The sequence below is a fragment of the Canis aureus genome, chromosome 9 (assembly GCF_053574225.1).
Source record: "Canis aureus isolate CA01 chromosome 9, VMU_Caureus_v.1.0, whole genome shotgun sequence".
Classification (NCBI taxonomy): domain Eukaryota; kingdom Metazoa; phylum Chordata; class Mammalia; order Carnivora; family Canidae; genus Canis; species Canis aureus.
The window spans coordinates 30,105,772-30,128,977 of NC_135619.1; the positions used below are offsets into that span (position 1 = coordinate 30,105,772).

The 23,206-nt window shown below is 41.3% G+C and overlaps 3 protein-coding genes across 7 annotated transcripts in view; 1 reads left to right on the forward strand and 2 right to left on the reverse strand.

Annotated features, from left to right (window-relative positions):
- Positions 1-3,828, reverse strand: part of L2HGDH (L-2-hydroxyglutarate dehydrogenase) — a 37,880-nt gene extending 34,052 nt beyond the window's left edge. Inside the window, exons 1-2 of one of the 3 annotated variants that reach the window (XM_077909231.1) lie at positions 3,651-3,828; positions 405-520 (exon numbers count right to left, since the gene is read on the reverse strand). In XM_077909231.1, coding sequence (XP_077765357.1) covers positions 405-520; positions 3,651-3,790 — 256 coding nt within the window. In that variant the 5' untranslated portion in view covers positions 3,791-3,828. The remainder of the gene's footprint in view (positions 1-404; positions 521-3,650) is intronic. The other 2 variants (XM_077909230.1, XM_077909233.1) reach the window with 2 other exon arrangements.
- A 98-nt stretch (positions 3,829-3,926) lies between these two features.
- On the forward strand, positions 3,927-15,293 carry DMAC2L (distal membrane arm assembly component 2 like). 2 transcript variants are annotated; one of them, XM_077909236.1, is made up of 5 exons: positions 3,927-4,041; positions 11,342-11,453; positions 12,357-12,565; positions 13,138-13,309; positions 14,191-15,293. In XM_077909236.1, the coding sequence occupies exons 2-5, from the start codon at positions 11,347-11,349 to the stop codon at positions 14,303-14,305; spliced, it is 603 nt and encodes a 200-aa protein (XP_077765362.1). In that variant the 5' UTR covers positions 3,927-4,041; positions 11,342-11,346; the 3' UTR covers positions 14,306-15,293. The 2 variants fall into 2 exon arrangements, with proteins under 2 accessions (XP_077765362.1, XP_077765363.1); XM_077909237.1 differs by lacking the exon at positions 3,927-4,041 and adding an exon at positions 4,465-4,483.
- A 129-nt stretch (positions 15,294-15,422) lies between these two features.
- CDKL1 (cyclin dependent kinase like 1) overlaps positions 15,423-23,206 on the reverse strand; it is a 56,908-nt gene continuing 49,124 nt past the window's right edge. For both annotated transcript variants that reach the window (XM_077909235.1, XM_077909234.1), the window contains 3 exons: positions 20,574-20,630; positions 19,207-19,362; positions 15,423-17,446 (listed from right to left, as the gene is read on the reverse strand). In XM_077909235.1, coding sequence (XP_077765361.1) covers positions 17,339-17,446; positions 19,207-19,362; positions 20,574-20,630 — 321 coding nt within the window. In that variant the 3' untranslated portion in view covers positions 15,423-17,338. The remainder of the gene's footprint in view (positions 17,447-19,206; positions 19,363-20,573; positions 20,631-23,206) is intronic.

The following is a 23,206-nucleotide window of genomic DNA, read 5'->3' on the forward strand; positions in this document are numbered from 1 at the left end:
TTCCTAACCAGTGAAGATGTGAGGGGAGAAAAGACTATGCCTCAACATCCCTAGGGGTAATCCTCAGACAGTAGAAACACTAGCTGATGGATAAATGTGCACAATCCCTTGAAATGTTTATGTAGCTCCTCAGAGGTCCCAGAGGAATCAAGCTCACAACAGCAACCTTGATAATGTACCCTCCTTGGCTTTTCCTCCTTTCCGGTTTACTCTGCACACCCCCTCACTCCTGCCTCCTAAACAACCTCTCAAATAAATCACCTCAAGTTCTAGTTTGAGGCTCTGCTTTATGAAGAACACAAACTAGGGTACAAACATCAACATTCAACACAAAAGATGTAGAACTGAGAAAATGAGCAGGTACTCAGGTTAGGCCCAAAGAGCAACATTGATATTATACATACCTAGATGTTTCTCTTTTTCCAGAACACCAATGGAAAGTGTTGGATGCCGCAGGATGAGTGCTCTGGCAGAGGCAAGGCCCACAATTCCGCCACCAATAATGACTACGTCAAATGAGCTTTAAGAGAAAGTCACCTTTAAAGCATATTTACTGTAGATCTCATCAAACTTCGTGTGCACAATTTTCATGATCAGTGGACGATCAAACTATTAATTTGTAATCATTAAAATCAAATATTTATTGGGCTTTATGCTATTGGCTTCTTAACAGAAAAGCCTTTAAGAATTACGGCATTGCTGGGTCCGTAGTATAACAGCTACACCCAGCAGGCAGGGTAGCAAGTTCCCCAAGCTGCTCTCAATCTCTAAATCTCCATAGCCCTCTGCCAGGACTGGCTGCATCTGCAGTTACTGTGTTAAGCATCACACTCTTCTCTACCATCTATTCACTTGAAACTCAAGTACAGGGGCACCTGGGTGGCTCAATCTGTGCTGCATCTGATTCTTGGTTTCCGAGGCTCAGGTCATGATTGTGGGTCATGAGATGAGCCCCCTCGCTCAGTAATGAGTCTGCTTGAGGATTCTTTCTCCTTCCCCCTTTGCTCCTCCCCCTGCTTGTATGCACACACCCTCTCTCTCTTAAATGAATAAATCTTTAAAAGAAAAAGATTAAGAAGGGCATGTATAGTCTACCAATTCAGCAACAAGAAGCAGAAAAGATTACCTTTAGCACCTACCTCATGGCCAACAAATCTAGTTTGATAGGAACATGGCCAATCTTGCCTTTTCAATACCCCACCTATTTCATCTCCTTCCTGCACTAAATTATTTTGATGCAAATTCTAAACATCATTAAATATTTTAATATGTTATTTCTAAAAAGCCTCTTTAAAGCATGCACATAAACCAATATTCTAAATTTTTTTAATTTTACTTTTAGTTTTTTGTTGTTTTTTAATCTTAACTGGCTCCACACCCAAAGTGGACCTTGAACCACCCTGAGATCAAAAGTCACATGCTCTACCAACTAAACATGAATCTTTGCCATTAATTGAATTTAAATTAAAAATTAAAAATAAAAAAAATAAATCTTTACCATCGTATAACACACTCCACTCAAATCAGATAATTGCTTTAGGCCTTGATGGTGGCACAACTTCCTTTGTTCTGTGCTCACTCATATGCAGGAAAAACAGATCTTTGGGCTTATATCTTACCCAATTTGGGCCACATAATTGGTCTCCCACTCTTCCTCAGGCCATTCTTTGGATTGTTGAAGATGTTAAAGGATATAATGGTCCCTTTTTTAGTCCCAAATATGGACTCCACCCATCTCAAGTCTTTCTGTAAGGGAAATTCTAACATTCAGAACCTGGATCCATGACTTCATGTTTTATACTTTCTTGGGAACCTCTGGTGTACTTTTCTTTTATAAATCAATGCTCAGTATTTCTCAATGGATATTCCTCTTATGGCCCTACATTAAAAAACATGCCTACAATGAAAAAAAATCAAGCATGTACTAACTAAACATGACTGAGCAACTACGCTGCTGGGCATCTATTTCAGAAAAATAAAAACCAATGTTCATACAAAAACCTGTACATAAGATGTTCACAGTAGCTTTACTCATAATAGTCCCAAATTATAAACAGTCCAGATGTTCTTCAAATGGTGAATGGTCAAACTGTAATACATCCATGCCATGGAACAATTAAAGGGAATACACTGTCATTATAGGCAACATCTTGGATGAATCTCAAAGACATTATGCTGTGTGAAAAGAGCCAATCTCAAAAGGTTATATACTGTGTGGCTCTGCTTATACAACATGCTCAAAATGACAAAATCTTAGAGCTAGAGAATAGATTAGTGGTTGCCAAGGGTTAGGAAGGGTGGAGAGACGGGATGTGAATATAAAGGGATTTGGTAACACAAGAGATGTCTTTGTGGCAATGAAACATTTCTTTATTTGTGGTGGCAGTTACACAAATTAACATGATTAAATTGCATAGAATCACACACAAATGAGTGCATGTAAAAACCGATGAAATGTGAACAAGGTCTGTGGATTGTGCCAATGTCAATCTCCTAATTTTGATATTGTACTATAGTTAGGTAAGATCCTATCACTGGGGTAAATTGGCTGAAGGATGCATAAAATCTGGTGAGTTTTTTTTCAATTTCCTGTGGCTCTATAATTATTTCTTTTAACAACTATAAACAAAACCATCACTAATCCTACTTCTCTTCCCTTAAGAAAAGCAATCCCAAAATAATTGTCTACGTACCCCCTTCTATGACTCACAAATTCTATGCCACTCTAATCCACTAACTAAACCACTAACACACACAGCAACCAGTCAAATTTGGAAACCTCAACATTTAATCACTCCCTATTCTTTAAAAACCCTTTAAAAGGCTCCCAATGCTCTCAGAATAAAATTCACTATGTGGCTAAAATAAAATCCCTGCTGTGATGCAGCCTCTCTCCAGGGCCATTCCACACCACCTCTGTTCCACTAAGCTCTGGTCACGCTCAGCTCGTCCACCTTCCAGTTCTTGAACTAGCCAAGAGCTTTCCAGCTGTAAAGCCTCAGCATAAGCCGTTCCCTCTACAGAGAGCAGAGAAAGACAGTGGCTTCCAAACTTCAAATGGGATCTCCATATGGGAGAGATGGGATCTCCAAACTTCAAATCACAGGACACTTACTTGTGCAGGCTTTGATTAGCAACTGCACCGCTTCTCACAGGGGCAACTCTATGCAGTGGTTGCCAGGACCTGATGGGTTTAAGAACGGTTTCAGGCCTTTCGAGCAACACCGCGCAGGGATGCCAGCTAATAAACAGTATATTTGATCGCTTGGTGTGGTAGGGCCTTGAATCCTTAAAAGGACCACCTACAGGAGAGACTAGGCTCCGACTCACAATGGAGCCTTTAAGGAGCTTAAGTGACCCATCCAAGAACTGAACAGGAGGTGCAGGGACAGTATCCAAAACCAGAGCTGCTCTGGACCTCTCTACTCCACACCGCCTTACTCTTTTCATCCGGCACACAAACACAACGAATGAATCCTAGAAGGAAACTGCTGGGATCCGAGGCTGGGATCCCAGGCTCCACCGGATCCTGACCTTCTCTCACGCCCGGGAGAGGGAAGCAGAGCAAGGGCAGAGGTCCAGCAAGGGGCGCCTCAAGGAGAAGCAGCAGTAGTAGCACAGGCGACGAGGGCAGGCCAGCGGCTACTCACCGGGTGCTGGCTCTGCGGCCACCCTGGCACAGCGGCCAGGGCCTCCCCTGCGCCGGCCTGCGCGCCGCAGAGAAGCCCCCGGGGAAGCCCCCGCGGGCCCGGCTGCAGGCTCCGCTCAGGTAACGCAGCGCCGGCACCATGGCCTGCGCCCCCTCCCCGGCCCTCCCCGGCCCTCCCCGGCCCTCCCTCGGCCTCCAGAGCCCGCCCCCGGAGCCGGACGCGGCAGAGCTCCCGGCGCCGCCTGGCCCCGCCTCCCACTCAAGGGCCAATCGAGCGCGCACCTTCGCCCCACGTGGGAGCGGCGCCAGTGGCCAATGAGCGCGCGCGGCGGAGGGCGAAGGGCAGGCCGGCGGCGCCGAGGACGCGGGGCGCGCTCGCTTCCTCCTGCGCTGTGAGTAGCGGAGCTGGGCCCTGAGCGGGGCGGCGGCGGGCGGGTGGCTGCGCTCCGCTCTGCGCTTTCCCTCTCCCGCTGTTGGGCTGGCGGGAAAGCTGGTCCGTCGACTCGCGCGTCCTCGGTCCTCGCCGCCCAGCGTCCTCGGGATTTGGGGAGAAGGTCTGGGCGTGACTGGGGTGACGGGCCCGGCGGCCTCCCCGCCAGGCCCCCCGAGGCCCCCCCACCCCCCGCTAGCTGGAGGCCGGCTGCGGGCCGCGGGCCGCGGGCGGAGGCCCACCAGGGGCGGGGCCTGTCCCTCCCTAGCTCGGGGGCGGGACGGCCACGCCGGGCAGCCTGCAGCCTCCCGGACTTGTTTTTGAGCCGCTCCTGGCGGGGTCATTTCTTGGTGCTGTAAACAGCGAGCGTCTAGGAGAACCAGACGCGCGGTCTTCGCCGTCGTGTAACTGTCTGTTTCCTTATCTTAAACGCTGGGTGGAGACGGGGTTTTAAATATGCTGTGCGGGGCTGCGGACGCGCCTCCCTGGACCGCGCCCTTCACCCGGTGGTCCTATCCGTAAGGCGAGAGACGTGGGCTACGTAATCCCTAGACGACCTCCTGACCCTAAAGCTGTGTGATTCACCGTCACCGTGGCAGTTGAACACCTGTACTCTGTGCTTAGTGGCAGTTTTTGATTTTTAGGATCAGAACAGCTGAACGCAGGGGCACCTGGGTGACTCAGTCGTTCAAGCGTCTGCCGTTGGCTCAGGTCATGATGCCGGGGTCCTGGGATCCAGCCCCACATGGGGGCTCCCCGCTCAGCGGGGCCCTGCTTTTCCTTCCCCCTCTCCCTCTGTCTGTAGCTCCCCCTGGTTGTGCTCTGTCGGTCAAATAAATACATAAAATTTAAAAATTAAAAAAAGAAAAACAGCTGAACAGAACAAAAATAGAATGTTAAAAACTTTATTGCTGGAAGGACTTTGAATTTGGTTCCAGCCCGTGGTCTGGTTGCTTGTGAATCTCATTTCACCTCTTTGCCTTAGTTCCTCCTCTGTGAACTAGGAGTAATAATGTCCCGCTTATAGGGCTGTTGTGTGGATTGCAGGAGATAAGGCTCATAGGTGTTTAGCACAGTGAAGTACAGTTGACTTTGAAGACCAAGGATTTGAACACTTAAAAGAGATATTTTTCAATAAGTCCCATACAGTAATACAAATGTATTTTCCTTGTGATTTTCTTAACATTTTCTTTTCTCTAGTTTTTTTTTTTTTTTTTTTTTTTTAAGATTTTATCCATCCCTTCATGAGAGACACATAGAGAGACAGAGGCATAGGCAGAGGGAGAACCAGGCTTCCTGCGGGGAGCCCGATGAGGGACTCCATCCCAGAACTCCAGGATCACCTGAGCCAAAGGCAGAGGCTCAACCACTGAGCCACCCAGGTGTCCCTCTCTAGTTTACTTTATAATACAGTATATAATACATATAACATGCAAACTATGTGTTAACTATGTTATTAGGCTTCTAATCAAATGGGAAGCTGTGAGTAGTTAAATTTGAGAGTCAGAAGTTATATGCAGATTTTCAACCCCTGGAGTAGGGGGCGTTTTAATCCCTGTGTTTAAGGGTAAACTATACTGGATAAATGACTACTCTTATTATGTTTAAATAATTTTACTTTCTAGACAGTTGAATACTTTATTTATGAACACAAGGTAGAATGTTACCTGCTTTTCCCATTACAAATAAAAAAAGAGACGGTTGTTTGTTAAATTCAATTTTTTTTTGTTTTGAGATCACTGTAGAGTCCCGCACAGCTATAAGGAACAATAGAGATCCTGGATATCCTTTACCCATTCTCCTCCAATGATAACATCTTGCAAAATTGTAGTGTAGTATGATAACTAGGAAATTGACATTGACACATTCCATTGATCTTATACACATTTCCCCAGTTTTACATTTTTGTATTTGGTTCTATGTAGGTTTTTTTTTTTTTTTTTTAAGGATTTTTAAAAATTTATCCATGGGAGGCAGAGACATAGGCAGAGGGAGAAGCAGGCTCCTCACAGGGAGCCTGACATGGGACTCCATCCTGGAACCCCAGGATCACACCCTGAGCCAAAGACAGGCCTTCAACCACTGAGCCACCCAGGTGTCCCTGGTTCTACATAGTTTTTATCACATATGTAGATTGTCGTGTTGCCACCACAGTCAAGCTACAACACCCATCACCACAGGGATTCCTCCTGGTGCCCTTCTATAAATACACTTCATTCCTGCAAGGCACCCCTCCCCAGTCTATCTCCCTTTCTAAAATGTTGCCATTTTGAGCATGTTCTATAAACCGAATTACAAAGTATGTAAATTTTTGGATTAGCTTTTTTTTTTCACTCAGCATAATCCCTTGAAATCCATCCAGATTGTTGCAAGTCTCAAGGGTTTATTCCTTATTGCTGAGTATAGTATTTCAAGGTATGAATATACCACAATAGGTTTAACCGTTCACCCTTCGAATGACAACTGAGTTCTAGTTTTAAGCTATTTGAAATAAAGCTGCTATGAACATCAGTATACTGCTTCTTGTGTGAACCTGTTTTTATTTACGTGGAATTAATGCCCGAGAGTCCAGTTGCTGGGTCATATAGGATAAGCACATGTTCAGCTTTGTAAAAAATTGCCAGACTGTTTTTACAAAGTGGCTGTGCCTTTATATGTCCTACCAGCAATGTTTGAGTAATCTAGTGTCTCCTTATCACCAGCAATTGGTGTTGTTACTATTTTTTATTTAACCATTCTGATAGGTAGGTAGTGGAGATGGTTATTTTTTTAGTTTGCACAAGATGTGGTGGATTTGTTATTAGGTTAAATACAGAATTATACATTTCTGTGGTCTGTGGTCAGACTTTCATGGGTCACTTGAACCGAAAGTAGTGACTTGTTTACCATATGATTTTGAGTACATGCTGCTTAGTTTAGCAAGGTGAAAAAACAATACACCTGCTCTTTGTATAAATTTTTTTTTCTGTTATCCCCTCGCCTAGGTTTGACTGTACATTAATTTGTTTCAATTAAGTGATTTCAAATCAAAAGCTCACCTTACATTCATACACCCCATGATGTCTTTAGTATGACATCTGTATTCATGTCCCTACCCTCAGCTGAATAGTCATGTTCATTTTCCATCTGTGTCAGAACCCATAAGGTGTTACTTCAATGAGCCCCCTGTGATGCTGGCCTAGGAATGACTTTGGGGAACTTTGTTTCCAATTCCTCAATTCCTAATGAATTCTTTAGTTCTATCTCACTAGACTTTACATACCTCAGGAATAAGAATTGGCATCAATATTGGGTAATCTGCAGTGAGGTGGGGCTATAATTTGGGGAAAGACTTTCCCAATTCCAATAACACCCCACCCCTCCAAATTTTATTTACCCTCAAAAACTAGTCCCCCCCCCCCTTTTTTTAAAGATTTTATTTATTCATGAAAGACAGAGGCAGAGACATAGGCAGAGGGAGAAGCAGGCTTCATGCAGGGAGCCTGATGTGGGACTTGGATTCGGGACTCCAGGATCATGCCCTGAGCCAATGACAGAAAGTCAAACCCTGAGCCACACAGGCATCCCCAAAAACTAGTTCTTTAGTTCAGTCTTTTGACCCATTTAGCCATCACTTTGAATAGCCCTGCTAAGTAAAAACAGAACTTCCACTTAAACAAAACAAAACAAAAAAAACTTACTCTTTTTATGCAAATAGGGGAACTCTCAACCAAACCTACTCAGAGACATTTTGTGTATATACTATTTTGAATTAAACCTTAGAAGTCTGGCCTCCTCTAAGTAACAAGCAAAATTGTAATTTTTAGAAATGTGCTCCAAGCCAGGTTCTGATAGTAATGAAGGAGCTTTTTAAAATGATTTTAGGGGCGGCCCTGGAGGCTCAGCGGTTTAGTGCCGCCTTTGGCCCAGGGCCTGATCCTGGAGTCCCAGGATCGAGTCCCACATCAGGCCCCCTGCATGGAGCCTGCTTCTCCCTCTGCCTGTGTCTCTGCCTCTCTTTCTTTCTCTGTGTCTCTCATGAATAAATAAATAAAATATTTTAAAAATAAATTTTAAAAATAATAATGATTTTAATTTCTGGATTATTTATTGAAAAAATAATTTAGTGGTTATTTTTCTTAACTTGCTGTTAACTTTTTTTTTTTAATCATTAGAGCTAAATTCACCAACTCACCACTAGAGGTCTCCTCTTTCCTTATAGAAACCATTCCCAGAGGTTGCTGCTTAAATTCATCTGAAATTTCTAAAATCAATTAGCACAGGCACATTTGAGAATGTAAAAACCTACCAATTAATTTTTTTCCTTTGTTGCCAAGGAAAAATTTTCTTAAATTATTTAAAATATAACATCTAATACTTTTAGAGACCATAGTGGGAATAAGGTTAGCCTTTCCTTTAAGCTGAAATATGAGGTAAACAAAAGTGAATCAAGTACTCGATTTTCACAGACCACTAATTTACCCGGTTAATAACAGTCTCTCTGATTTTGCCTTTCTCTATGGAAATATATCAACCACTGAAGACTACTAATTGGCAAATATTTATTAAATTTTTTCATTAGGGGGATGGAAATGTGCTAGGTGCTATGAAAAATGAAAATGAGTAAGATGTGATCCTTGCTCTCCTTTTTGCTCTGCATACTTTTTTTTCTGCCTAACTTGAAACCCTTAATTATCCTTTAAGCCTCATCTCAAAAGACACCTCCAGGGTGAAGCCTCTTCACTTCCTCCTCTAGGCTTTCACAGAATTTGTTCATACCTCTATTAAGACATATTGCATGCTATTTATTTGTTTATATGTTGTCTATCATACTAGACTACATTCTATGAGGACAAGGAACTTTGTCTTTCTCCTCTGTTGTTTTTTTAATCTTACCATTGTATCTCTGGCACTAAGTATAGCAGACATTCAATAAATATTTATTGAGTGAGTGAATGGATGGATGGAGATGGCATTTGAATAAGCTCTTGAAATTCCACGGGATGGGAATGGGGTGTGTGCGTGGGGAAGTAAATAGAACAGCCTAATTGGATGCTGGAAAGCTCAGATAAATGAGATTGGCAGCCAGTGGAGTTATCAGAGGTGGACATAGGTGGAGAGAGATTTAACAAAAAGCTAGGAAGGGCTGAGAACAAGAGAGTGATAGCGGGGAGGTTTTGGGAATGAAGGCAGATAATGGTGGAAAAGAGATGAAGAGGGAAGATGGTTCCAGCTTCTGTCCTCAGACTTCATCTCTCACTGTTCTAGAACCTCAACATCTTCGATCACTCCTCGGTTCTAAGGTGGTTCCCACTCAGACCTCTTTCTTGTCTCTTTATTCCCCAGTTCTAGTACCATCCAGGACTGAGGAAAAAGCCATGGACTGGTGGGAAGAAGAACTAGGTTCAAGTTTCAATGCTGCCACCAATTAGCTATGAAACATTGAGGAAGTCCTTTTAAATGTATGCATTTATTAATACCCCACCTTGTTCCAGAAGGGATTTAGAGTGTCAGCAAGTTACTTGATATCAGGGCTTCAGTTTCCTCATCCCTAAATGGTCTAGGAGGTCTAAGTTCATTCCAGTTCTCCCACTTTGTGCTTCTGATTCAAATGATTTGTTGATTATCTCCACTTAGAAGTTCTGCTAACCCTTCATATTGAGAATATGAAAAACTGGGGATAGAGGTGGGGGAAACTACAATTTGCCCTCCTGACACTGATTTGTATTAATGGCATCACCATCCAACTGGTGACCTGAGACCAAAACTTAATGTCATGATGATACTAGCTATTCTAGCCCTTGCCCCAACATCTCAGTGAGCCATGTGGAATCCACCCTGTATTGTCATTCTCACTCTTTCCCCTACTTGGTCCTTTCCCATGGCCACATGTAGTTGAAACCCTTATTAGCTGTCTTTCTGTTCTGTTCTGTTGACCCTCAATCTTGATAATGTTGCTGAAGCATAGCTCTAACAGTGCCAGTGCTCTTTGCTAAAACCTCAGTGACTCACAACTACCTGCAGAACAGTCCAGACTCCCTTGCTGATCAGGCAAGATCCTTCCTGAGGTGACTGTGTAAATTGTCTGCCTCCTTTTCTCAGGATCCCCATGTACTAACCAAACTGAACTACAAAGTGCCTTGAACATTTCTGCCTCATCTAATCACCTGATGTACCTTCTGGCATTTTGCCTATTGAAATCATGGTCTGTTCTTATTTTAATTCTTTGAGGGATTTTTCAGGTTCTATCATTTATTTTAACTACCTGGTAACTTGTTTTAGCTCACTTCACCCAGCACTAAATTTTCAGCGACTCAAAGGCAGAAACCACATTTCATTTATCTTTGTTTTCCCCTGACTTAGCACACTACTAGAGAAACTTGAACTGAAATAAATCAGATTAAGACTCAGTTTAGAAATCACTTTCTCAACTCATGGTTATAAATTTTTACAGCTGGAAATCATCTGAGCAAATCATCTTATTTTACAAGTGAGAAAACCAGGGGTCAGTGAGGTGAAGCTACTTGCCCAGTCCTTCCTAGCTTCCCTTGCACAATTCTTTGTTTGCACTATTCTGGTGATACTATGTGCAGCCTTGGCATAGAAAATTCTGTTTTCGGGGATCCCTGGGTGGCTCAGTGGTTTCGCGCTTGCCTTTGGCCTGGAGTGCGATCCTGGAGTCCTGGGATCCAGTCCCGCGTCAGGCTCCCTGCATGGAGCCTGCTTCTCCCTCTGCCTGTGTCTCTGCTTCCCTCTCTCTCTCTCTCTCTCTCTCTCTCTATATATATATATATATATATAAAATCATGAATAAATAAAATAAATCTTAAAAAAAAGAAAATTCTTTTTTCATGTCTCCTCTCCCTTCCTGGATATAAGCGTCTTAACCTCAACACATTTCTCCCTAGGTGATTTCAGTTTGTCATTTTGATGTTGGAAATGTAGACTGGGAGTAGAGCTGGTTTCAGCAAATGTGTAGGTTCACTGCCTGCATGGCCATCTGGTGGCAACACTGCAGGCTGACTCCAGTTGAGGGTTGAAGAGTGAAACTTAACATTAGGCTGGAAGGAACCTTAGGGACCGTCCAATCCAGCCCCTCTTTTCTGTAGGAAAAAAAAAAAAAAAACAGGAGTGTCTTGCTCAATAACTCTGAGTGGCAAATGACTCACCAGCTTTGCTGGCACAAGAGCATTGACTTTGAGGTTGTAAAGTAAGTTTACTGTATGTATGGGACTCTGATTGCCAGCTGATGATCTAATATGAATACTATTTTGTGTGTCTAGATCAAATGATGCTGTTTGGAAAAATTTCCCAGCAGTTGTGTGGCTTAAAGAAACTCCCATGGTCATGTGACTGCAGAAACTTCTGGGGCTGGTTGAATGCAGTGTTTAATAAGTAAGTTACTCCAGCTAAAGTGAAGAAACATGGGGATTATTACAGCTAGATGAGTTCCCAGTAGCTAATTGGTTATTTCTTGTATTTCAAATGCTTTTTTGTACAGTGTGTGAGATATGATACTAATTTGTTTAAAAACCAAACATACATAGAAACATTGAATAAAGACCAGAAAAATAGATTACAAAGTATTAATTGACCAGGTTGCAGGATTTCAGTGATTTTTCTTATTTGTCATTTTGATGCTTTTCAAGCTGTCTAAAATGAAAATATATTATTTTTTGTAACCAGAAAAGCTTACCGAATGTGATTTTAGAATATTCTCTGGCTTCTTAATTAGCCTTTTGAATACTACCAAGGGGACTCAAGTTTTTCAAAAAGCAGGTGGCATGCTTCGAAACACCATTTTGAAACTAATGGAACTAATCTCCTTGTTGCTTAATGTAGCATTAACACCACTAACTAGAGAAAACAGCATATGTAGAAATTAATAAATATCACTTAATGAGATTAATTTGAACACGGACTCAAATTATTCCCTTTTATATTTTATCATTAATAAAAACAATAACCAAGTGTGGTCATTCACTCACTACGTAGTTCCTGAGTACCTCCTGGTGTCAAGCACGGTGCTACATATGAATCAATGAAGACTCACATCTGCCTGATAGCTCATGTAAAAATAATAGGCCTTGACAAGAGTTCATTTGGAAACAAAAACAAGGTAGCAGGAAGAGCCAGCATATGTTGTTTTTTTCCCCATGGCTCTCACTAATATACTTATCTCCCTCCTTAGTCATTTGAAAGGAAAAGTTATTGAAGTGCCTTATTTATGTTGATGACTAGAGTTAATCAGCTAGTGATCACACTAAAAACTGACTGCTTTTGTTGTCCTGCCAACAGAGTGGATCACGAACGCATTCGGGATGTGGGACCCGACCGGGCAGCATCTGAGTGGCTGCTGCGCTGCGGCGCCATGGTGCGCTACCACGGCCAGGAGCGGTGGCAGAAGGACTACAACAACCTCCCCACAGGACCTCTGGACAAATACAAGATTCAGGCGATTGATGCCACGGACTCTTGTATCATGAGCATTGGATTTGATCACTTGGGTAACTACCCTGTCATTGCTTCTGGGAAATGTAGGTGATTTGCAGTGACATTTTGTTACAGTGGATTCACTGTCAGAGTCATAAGTGTGTCCTTTTTGCCCTTTCCAGTACAATCCAGTCTTTTTTCCTGTGTGTGACTTTTAAAACTTATATAGAGGTTACAAACACTTTCTTCGCTCTTCTCCTTCATTAAGCTTGTCTCTACATGCCTTTATTTCGTGTTTATTGGTTTAAAATTCAAGGCCATGTTTACCAAACTATTTTTGTCAAATTTCTGTCATCTGAGAAACCCTCAATAGTGTAAGAATTATTATACCCATACAGCTTCTGCTTGTATGGCTTTTTTCCCTCTAATACATAGGCATCTGATTACAGAATGGTCCTGTCCATCAGTACAACCTGTATAGTGAATACCTTGTATGGTTAATAGGGTCACTAATCATCCAAGTCTTACAAGGGACTAAAAGGTTTTCCGGAACATAGGATTTTCAGTCTAAAACCAGAAGAGTCCTGGCCAAACTAGTTATTTTAATAGTAGAGCAGATTCTTAAAATGTACCTTTTATCTCCCAGAGGGCCTACAGCATGTTGAAAAAATAAGACTATGCAAGTGTCATTATATTGAGGATAACTGTTTGGAGAGACTTGGTAAACTTGAAAATTTACAAAAAAGCATATTGGAAATGGAAATAATTTCATGTGGGAATATCACAGACAAAGGCATCATGGCTTTATATCACTTAAGGTAAGTGGTCAGTGCTAAAATGGAAACTTAACCATATAGGTCAAAATGAATAATTAGAATTTAAATTAAAACAATTTTTTTTAGTATATGTGCTGCTGAAGTGAGCACAAAACAAAAATTTTTAAAGTAAACTCTACCCCAATGTGGGGCTCGAACTCACAACCCTGAGATCAAGCATTGCATGCTCTTATCAACTGAGCCAGCCATTTGCTATATGCTTCCTCTCAATGTTTTAAAGCATTTTTCCCCATATTCTGACAGTAACCTCAGTATCACAGGAAGTTTGAGAAATTTTAAGTTTTTGTTTTTGTTTTTTTATTAATTTCTGTACCCATTGTGGAGCTCAAAGCCACAACCCCAAGATCAAGAGTCGCATGCTCTTACAAATAAGCCAGCCAGGAATTCCCCTCACCTTTTACTTTTAAGCTTATTTCTTTTTAGCAGAGAAATTTTAAACATTAGAACCAAAAGTGGTAGATTATCTCTTACATTAGTTGAGGCTTTGAGGTGTTATCTTTTAGTAACTTTAAGAACTTCCCTAATTTTTTTTCCTTTCTAGAGTAAGATTCATTTTTTGTATTTCTCATGCAAAGGATTTCTATGCCATAATACATATACAGTATTTGGAAAGATTCAGCTAGAATTATTGATGTAATTCAGAACGATTAAACTTCCCAAGGTCTGGCTTGGTTCCTAGCATGAATTTCATTTAAAGTAGCACTCTTAAAATGGCTGTTCTAAGAGTCATTTTGAAAGTACAGTGTGATATAAATGCATTCTGTGTGTAATTTTTTCTAAAAGCCATTAACTAGGGTTTATTTTTAATGCTTTAAGAGTAAAGGCCAAAATGAGGTCACATTTTTTTCCTTTTCTTTTTGCAGAAACCTCAAGTATTTGTTGTTAAGTGATCTTCCTGGAGTAAGAGAAAAAGAAAACCTTATCCAAATCTTTAAGACAGCACTGCCTTCTTTGGAACTAAAATTAGACTTGAAGTAAAATAATAATATTCAATAAGTGTCTTATTTCAATATAAAGTATCATTTGAAATTGTTGGTTCTAAACAGCAATAACTATTTTGTAATCATCCACAGACCGTAAGGATGTCATATCATGACATTCCAGAAGCAGAGTCCATCATGTAGAAAATAAATATTCAGACATGACTCACTGAAGGTACTAGGTTGGAAGAAAAAAAACTTATGCACATTAAGTCATTTTAAGAGAAAATGGAAACCAGGTAGCAGTTTAATTCTAATATATTCCTCATTTTATATACATATCTATATAGATATCTCTTGATGTAGATACTGACATAGAGTTCTTTAATGTGATTTAAATGTGCAACATAAATGTGCCATAAATGGGCATCTGGGTGGCTCAGTAGGTAGAAGCATCTGCCTTCTGCTCGGGTCATGATCCCAAGGTCCTGGGATCGAGCCTTGCATGGGGCTCCCTGCTCAGCAGGAGTCTGCTTCTCTCTCTGTCCCACACACTGCTTGTTCTCTCTCTCTCTCCCCGTCTCTATCTCTCAAATAATAAAATCTTTTAAAAAAATAAATGCACAAAACAGATATTCTTTATCAGAAATTTATATTACTGTTACCTTTTAAAATTATTGAAGAATGTTACTATACATGTACAGTTATGAAAAACTGAAAGCTAAATTTCAGATTCATTGGTGGAGTGAATTATGAAAGGCGGTTGGTAGTTGAAGTATTCATAATGCTTCCCAGGATTTGCATGCATTTCTCATGACCCTCATTCCTGTGTTCTTTATAACATGCACCTTTCTCTGAATGAATACTCTCTGCCTAATTTGTCTATTTTGTAAGCTTACTCTGAGGTTTTATTAAAACTAGACATGAAGACTTGACTGAATTCTAATAGTTTTGCTGACTGCAGTAGAACAGAGGAAATGATCATGAAGACCAACACAGTTACACTTATGTTTTGCTTAAATTAAAATATTGCATTGAATAGAGAATCTTAATTAGAAACTAATTTTTATTCCCCATATTTTGGATACTGCTTCCTATGAGCTCAGGGACATCAAAAAGAAGTATAAGCACAAAATTCAATTTATATCTAGAAAGCAATGACGAAGAATATCATAAACAGATAAAAACAGATCTTTATTTTTACCTGCTTGAAATGGCTCTGGTTCTTTTACTGTTAACTTGTAGATTTCTGTATGTTTGGTTTGAACATTCAGCTCTTGACTTGACAGGAAATAATTTTAAAATAAACACTGTATGATGCAGCCTTCGGATAGAAAAATGAATTTCAGTTGTGTTTAGAAGAGAGGCTTATGTAAATAGCACATACCATAAATGATATACCATCTACAAATAAAATTGCCACTGTCAACTATAAAGGCAGAAAACAGAAAATTAAAAAAAAAAAAAAAAAGGCCTAGGCTATAGACCAGTGTCCTGTGAAACAGTGGTGATTCCATGCTGAACGAAAGGTTACAGCTACAGTTAAATCAAGCATTAGTACACATTTAATACAACTCATTAGAAAAAAATGAACGCTTCCATCTCCAATTTGTTTGATTTTTGTGTGGTGAGGCAACTGATTCACTACAATTTAGTCTGGAACTACTTTTGTATTCTGAATGGTTTTCTATAGAACTACTGAATGAATTAGGCAGTTACAGTCATCTGCCTCGTCAAGTGCGTTGTTTGGGTTAAAAAGGAAAAGAGAAAATGTAAACTAGTCACAGAAGTGGGATGGCCTTCCTTGTCATTTGAATCCAAGCCCCATAAGAAGAATTAGATGATGCTAGGACTAGTCTTTAACCCATTGTCAGCTCTTTGCAAGAAGCTACATACATCAGAAGCCTTAGGATATTAAACTGGCTGGAGTAGCCAAAATGATTGAGCAGATGCCCAAGTTTGATGAGTTACTCAGCAGTAACTGAATAAAGTCAAATGCTGTCATGAAGGAAGTTACTGTAGCAGTAAACTAGTAAGAGCACAGAGGCAATGTTTTGAAGATAAAGTAAAATACACTCCCAAAACCACAGCTGGGAACCAGTAAGGGAACAGCAGTAGCACATCAACCAAAACTGGCAAGGAGCTTTCAAGAAACAGACGTGAGCTTCATGTTGCCCTTGTGTTCAAGGGACGAGGGTGAAAAGCTTTTGAAATAGGAGCGGTAGAGTAAAAGTTAATTATATGTCATCATTTTAAGTACCACGATACAAAACTAGGAATTTTGGACTACTTGTTATCAGTTCTTAGCATAGTATAAATATGTGTACACACGTATGTAGGTATGTATACTATACATACATATAGTACAAAGGTGTATTTCAGGGAAAATATCAGTTTACAACCTAACATCTTTCATGATCCAAGTAAAAACTCATAAGCAATTTCTTCCAGAACCCAGAACACTATAGTCCTGCCTCTAGATCTGTCTCTCAAGTCGGCGACTGAGCTGGAGAGAATGAAGAACTAATTACTTTCAGGCTGATAGTCTCAGTTCCCATTAAGTCTGTAGATCTTGTTCTACCCACTGACTGCCTTGGTCAGCTGCCAGGCAGGCTTCACACCATGGTTTGCAGGGGGAATTGGGTCACCTGTAGATGGGTTATGTAAACCCATCTTGCCTGCAAAAATGACGAAGATGCATCCTTTACTACAAGGTAAAGATAAAAGCATATGTAAAAATGCCTACAAACATTAAAAACATAAGCAAATAGATTTTGTTATGACAATCCATGATTTTAAGTATTTTGAACAACTCTTAAATATTCCAAAAATGTTTTAAACTATAAAAATTAAGAGAGCAAGCAGAAAATAGAATTTTAAGCATTTTGATTTCAGGAACTAAAACTCTTCTTGAATATGATGACAGTCTGAAAAGGCAGGGGATAGGACTCAAGGCAGAAGCGCTACAAGAAAAATACATAAGGGTGTTTTGTAATTCATTAACATTGTGAGTGTTTTCAAGCAAATGTACATGTTTTGTTTTCTTCAAATTACTGATGAATTCCTTTTTCATCTTCCATCTCCAAGCTCCTTAAATGTTTGGAAAATGGTAGTTAAGTTTCTTCATATTCCAGTAGTACTTCTTATTATCCAGAGCTGGAAGGAAGCCACTGCTAGTTAGCTGAGGTAGGCACTGCAACTGCAATTACAAAACACAGGATTAGGTTCAATGCCAAGCACTCTTTTCGTTATTGAGAACATCTCACAAAAGAGGTAAATAAGTCCGTTTTTCAGCACAAAAATACTTTTTCTGTACAGAATCCAGGACCTAAGGGAGGACAAAATGTTTACATTTGTTCTCTTTTTCCTTTTAAAGATTTATCTTGTTAAAAGATTGTATTTATTTGTTCATGGGAGACAGAGAGAGGCAGAGACATAGGCAGAGGGAGAAGCAGGCTCCCCGTGGAGAGCCCAATGTGGGACTGACCCCAGGACCCTGGGATCATGCCCTGAACTGAAAGCAGATGCTTAACCACTTAGCCACCCAGGTGTCCCTTAAAAATTTGTTTTATATTAAGCAAGACATGCACATTCTAGAAAATTTAGAGAATATGAAAAAGAAGGAAAAATTGACATGAACATTATTGGAAAAAAGACCTAGATTTACAGGAGGTAAGAGCCTGCTGGGACCTGAGGGATCATTTAAAGCAATGCTTGGTCTGAGAAGCAAAGAAAACTGATGCCTGGAGCACTTCAATTTGCCCCCTTACCCTTTAGTTAAAAAGGCAAAACTGTTCCCTCCATGCTCCCAGAAAATGTTTGAATTTATTGTCAAATGAAAGTAAGGAGAACATAAAAAGAAATATAATTATACTATATGGCCTTAGGTATCTGAAAAGCAGTTATTTTTTAGCATTTCAAACAGTTGTATCCTTCCAGTCCTATATGCAAGACATCAACTAGTGGGTTTCCCTTCTTTCAAGTAGAAATATTCCCACCAAGACCCTTTACTCTTGAACACAAAGGAACAGCAAGCTAAGTGGTAACTCTGGGCTTGGGGGCCATTGTCTATTCTGGCCTGTATTGCTACCTGGGTCATACACGACAGAGAATAAAACAAAGCTTTCTTAATTTTGTAACTCAGGTCTGTCTATCTTAGGACCCCACAGTTCATGCTGCCCCTGATCCGTCGGATTGTCCATCCTCTTCTTTCCTCCAAACTTCACATACATATCCCCCAGATGCCATTCAGCACGCTGCGTAGGGGGGCTGCCAAGGGAAAAATCATTTATAGAGGAAGGGCTACCTAAGCAGATCCAGAAGGGACCAGGAGTAGCCAACTCCTCTCAGTCCATTCTCAATTACTACAGCTATGGGCTTACAACAGGACACCGAATGTAAGGCTATTTTGCGGACTTCATACCAGTCCCGTTTCTCCACGGGCTGCCGTGGGCAGCGTGGACGCTCTCCTGTAAGATAGGCTGTTCTGCTGATATCACCGAGAGCACTGCTCGCCGCACCTGCCTGGCCAAGGCTGACCATTAGAAGACTGGGGGCGAAACGGTGCCATTTGGGGATGACCCTAGGAGGTGAGTCAACACTGAAAGTAATGTGATGACAGCGAGCTGCCGGGGACAAATCGGATTTCGTTCTCCAAAGTACAAAGAGCACGCTCAGCGGGACTCACGCCCGTGGACCTGCCTGAGACCTGTGCTCACGCGCCCCGGCCGCTCTGAGCGGCTCCGAGCCGCAGGGCAGGGGCGCCTTCGGGACCGAGCGACACGGGCCTCGGAGGCAGGTGCGTCTGGCGCCCTTTGTCCTCGTGCTGGGACGAGGGTGCTGGAGCTGCAAGCCGCCGCCGCCACCTCAAGGAGAGGTGCAGACTGCACCAGGTGGCCGGCGTGAGACCACTCGAAACTGCAGCCCGGGGGCTTCTGTAAAGCAGTGCCCCACTTTTACCCCAGGCAGGTGCTTTCGGCTCTGTCGTAGGGTCTTCCTTGTGGGTCTGTCAAGTTCTTTGGCCGAATCCCCCGTTTCTCTCATGCTGTCAAAATACGGGTGCTGCAACAGCTGTTCACAGGTCAGCCTCTCAGCAGGATTCATGTGGAGACAGCCCTGAAAGGACAGAGAAGTCCCCATTCTTACTTCTTTAAAATTGTATTAACTTATTCAGATCGTTTTTCTTCTTCTTTGACAGATCAAGCCCTTCAGGTGGGAACAGGAAGGGGGAAAAGTAGGAAAAACACACCAATTATGATTTCAGTTCCTCCCACAAATATTCCTAAATGGGTAACCACACAATAAGTAAATAGTTTCTAGAAATGGTAACAAAAAATCCTTTTCCCCAGGAGGCAGTTCTGTTGTGGAGGCAATTGGTGCTCTGCCCTGAGGGAGTAGGAGATGATTTTTGAGCTTGTCTCAGTATCCAACTGGAATAATCCACTTAACCAGTTTGGTCCCTTGTACATACTTTGTAAAAATTAGGGTTGTTGGTTTTTTTTTTTTTTTTAATTAGGGTTTTTATTTTAAAAAATAATACCTACATGTGGTAAAAATAAAATTCATACAGAACACAGCAAAGCCTCCTCACCACTCTAGTTCTTCCCGTTCCCCCTTCTAGATTCAGCTACTCCTTTTTCTCTGGTATATTCTTCCAGAAATAACCTATGCATTACAGGATATATATGCATGCGTGGAATGAGAGGCATAATATACATGCCTTTATATTACATCATTCTTAACCATTTGCTTTGTCATTAAGTAGGTCGTAGGGCTCATACTTGGATAGATTAAATCTCACAATTACATACCCCAAGGAACTGTCTCAATTTTTAAAATTATATTATAAAGGCATTGGTAAATATACAGTTTGAAACGGATGGAGCATGGATTGTAACTTGCACGTGTTTTACTTGGTACTCGACTTTACATAAGAGCTATATATATCTGAAAATCGCAGTTTTAAAATCAAAACCAACTTCAAATATACTAGGGGGGTTGGCTATTTAAATGGATCCTATGGCCCAACAGTTTTTGAAGAAAAGGATCCCTTGGTAAATAAAGCAAGTACTATCCTCTGAAATTTCTATTTTCTGCAAACTTAGACTTCAAATACAGAGCGTTGGGTTTATTTAAAGTGGAAAACGCCTACAGATGTTTTCCTTATAACTGAATGTGAACAAAAATTGAAAGTCCACTTTTCAAAGGAGAAGGAGAATTCTAAAAGGAACACTTTTCCATTCGTGGAAACTGACATAAATCATTCAGACTCCCCAGTGACACCAGCTACTGTGTGCTTCCTGGTCTGTTAGAAGCTATGATTTTACCTTCAAGAGCCCGAGGGCAGGATAAGAGATGTTTGGAAATTTTAATTCAAGTGGTTCCTGTTTTAAAAAGAAGAAAAGAAAAGGGGTTTTATTTACAGTATGTGTTTAAAGATAAGGTGACCTCAGACTGAATGTCTTCTGAGTGAGAAAAGCATCTTCCTGGCACCACCTTTCTTGCCTCCTCCACCCTCTGCCCACCTACCTCCCAGCTGAAACAACCTCCTATGCCTGTTTCACAAGCTCCTTCTCTCTCCACCTCCAAATTTCTCTTCTAATGTTCCTCCTCACCGCTCCCTTCACTTCCCGGAGAACTGACGCAGGTAGCAAATTATGATAGAACATTAATGAAAGAAGGAAATTCACTTTGTGTAGCAACTGTTATTTCCTTTATTCTGCCTCCATTTATGTAACTTGCCTTTCCTCAGAATAATTTTTGGTATTTATATTGGCATTTAAAAGAGCTCCTAATTTTTGCATTTATTGACAGTTACATAAAGGAAGCTTCAAAATAGATTTTTTTCCCTACTTAGGTGAACAGATGCTTCTAGGTTTTTCTGGAATAAACACTATTTCCTCCTCCCACAAGAGCCTGCTGTTTCCCTGTTCATCCTACTGTTTTTAAAAGAGTCTCCAGGGCAGACATTTGTCAATCTCCCTTTGGCCATATAAGGCTATTTTGCTCCAGTCACATGCTGGAGACAATCAGGAATCACAAGCACTATAAAGCAGGAGGAATGCTCAATGTCAGGCGGATGGACAGGCCAGTTAAAGAGATATGTCACTAACGGAGGCTAATTAAGGAGGGCAGCTGGAGTGCACTGTATGCATAAAAAGATGGCAGTTGTGAGTCCTGGCCAGAGTAACTGGCCAGGCTCATCTAACGAAATACGACTCTGGGTGCTATGCACAGAGTTATTCTGCACAGGGAACCAGCCCCCAACAACCAAATTCTGAGGGTGCACTTACTAATCACTGATGAGGGTAAGAGCTAAGAGCCTCTGTTTTAGAGCTCCCTAAGACCACCAGGAAAAAAAATCCTACAGCAGATTTGTATGAGAACCTTGAGAGTAGCCTTCTCCTCCAACCCCCACCCCCTTATCTTACATATTTCTCTTGCTATTTCTGTGTTAAATCTGACCACTGCTGGGGGATTGACATGACACTGCTGACACTGCGCTCTGCTGTCTCAGCAACAAGGCCTGGGATGAGGCCGGCTGGTTGGCTGTGATATGAGGCCATCCTGCCTGCTTAGCCGGTTTCCCGGTGCCAGAAGCCAGCAGGCCTCCCTCTAGCAGGGTGAGCGACCAGCAGAGGGCCTCAGGCACAGATGTTCAACGCGGGCAGCCCCCGCACTGCTTCTTCCTGTGTTTCTGTCAACAGGAAATCCCCTGCAGGACAACCTCTGGGAAACCTTGGGAAGCTTTTTACATGGATGAAGCCTGGGTTGTTTCTGAGTCTTCACTGGTAGACGAGAGAACAGGAAATCACTAAGGGATATTTAGTGTGGAAATGGGAATGTCCAGGTCACAAGGGAGCCAGCTGGGTCACCTCCCATATGCCAGGTGTCATTCCTGCCTCTCTGGCCCAGCATACTCCCAGCATGACCCACTTTTCCTATTCCTAGTGGTGTAGGGGAAGGAGGCAGTGGGGAGGGTGAGAGCCTCCAACTGTGGGACAAGCCAAGAGGCTGAGCGAACAGAGAGCTTGAATGGAACTGGACAGAACTTCCATCTGGAAATTGAGCAATCGGAGGCTTAGTTTCAATTCAAAAGTACCCTCCTTAGACAGTAGAAACTCATGACTTCACAAATCTTAATTATGTTCTGAAATATTTTTGATTATAATACAGCCTCATTCGAAGACATTCAAAAAATATTTTAAAAACATAAGGAAAGAAAGAAAACACACCACCACAAAGAGATACCCAGTGTTAATATTTTGGTCTATATCCTGGCAACCATTTGTTTCACAAATGTTAAAAGCTTTGCATGATTTTCCAGAAGTTGCCATGTTATTTTTTTATTTATATGTGTAAATATATGTATACATGAATTGTGTATTTATCAAACATTTGTTAATATGTTGTCAAATTATATATACTGTTTTATAGCCTTTTTTTAAAACTTAACAATACATTGGGAACTTTTTTTCAGATGAATACAAATAAATCTAATTATTTGTACTGGCTATGTGGTATTTCTATAGTAAGAATATACCATAACTTACTTAATGAATCCCCTGCTGATGGAACACTAAAGGAAATAATTTCTATTGAAGAATACCACATATTTATGCCCCTAATGGTTTCACTGCAATAAATTCTCGAAAGTGGGTTAAGAGAATGCACATTTTAAAATTTAGTTTTAAAAAAATTGAGTGTTTTCTCATAAAGACATAATGTGTCTCATAGAGGACAGGTACCCAAATGAGGCTGGCCATGAAAGTTCATCACTGTTTCCTGTCATGGTCTGGGCAGTAAGAGCACAGTGGAGTGGGGCACTTGGGCAATGCTGGATTTTCCTGGATAAGTCATTGTGTGAGCTACCTTGCTTCAACTGCTGGAAATGATGAAGAACAAAGGAGGTTAGAGCAAGAAGGTCTGCATTTCTGCATTTCTGTCCCACATGCTGGCT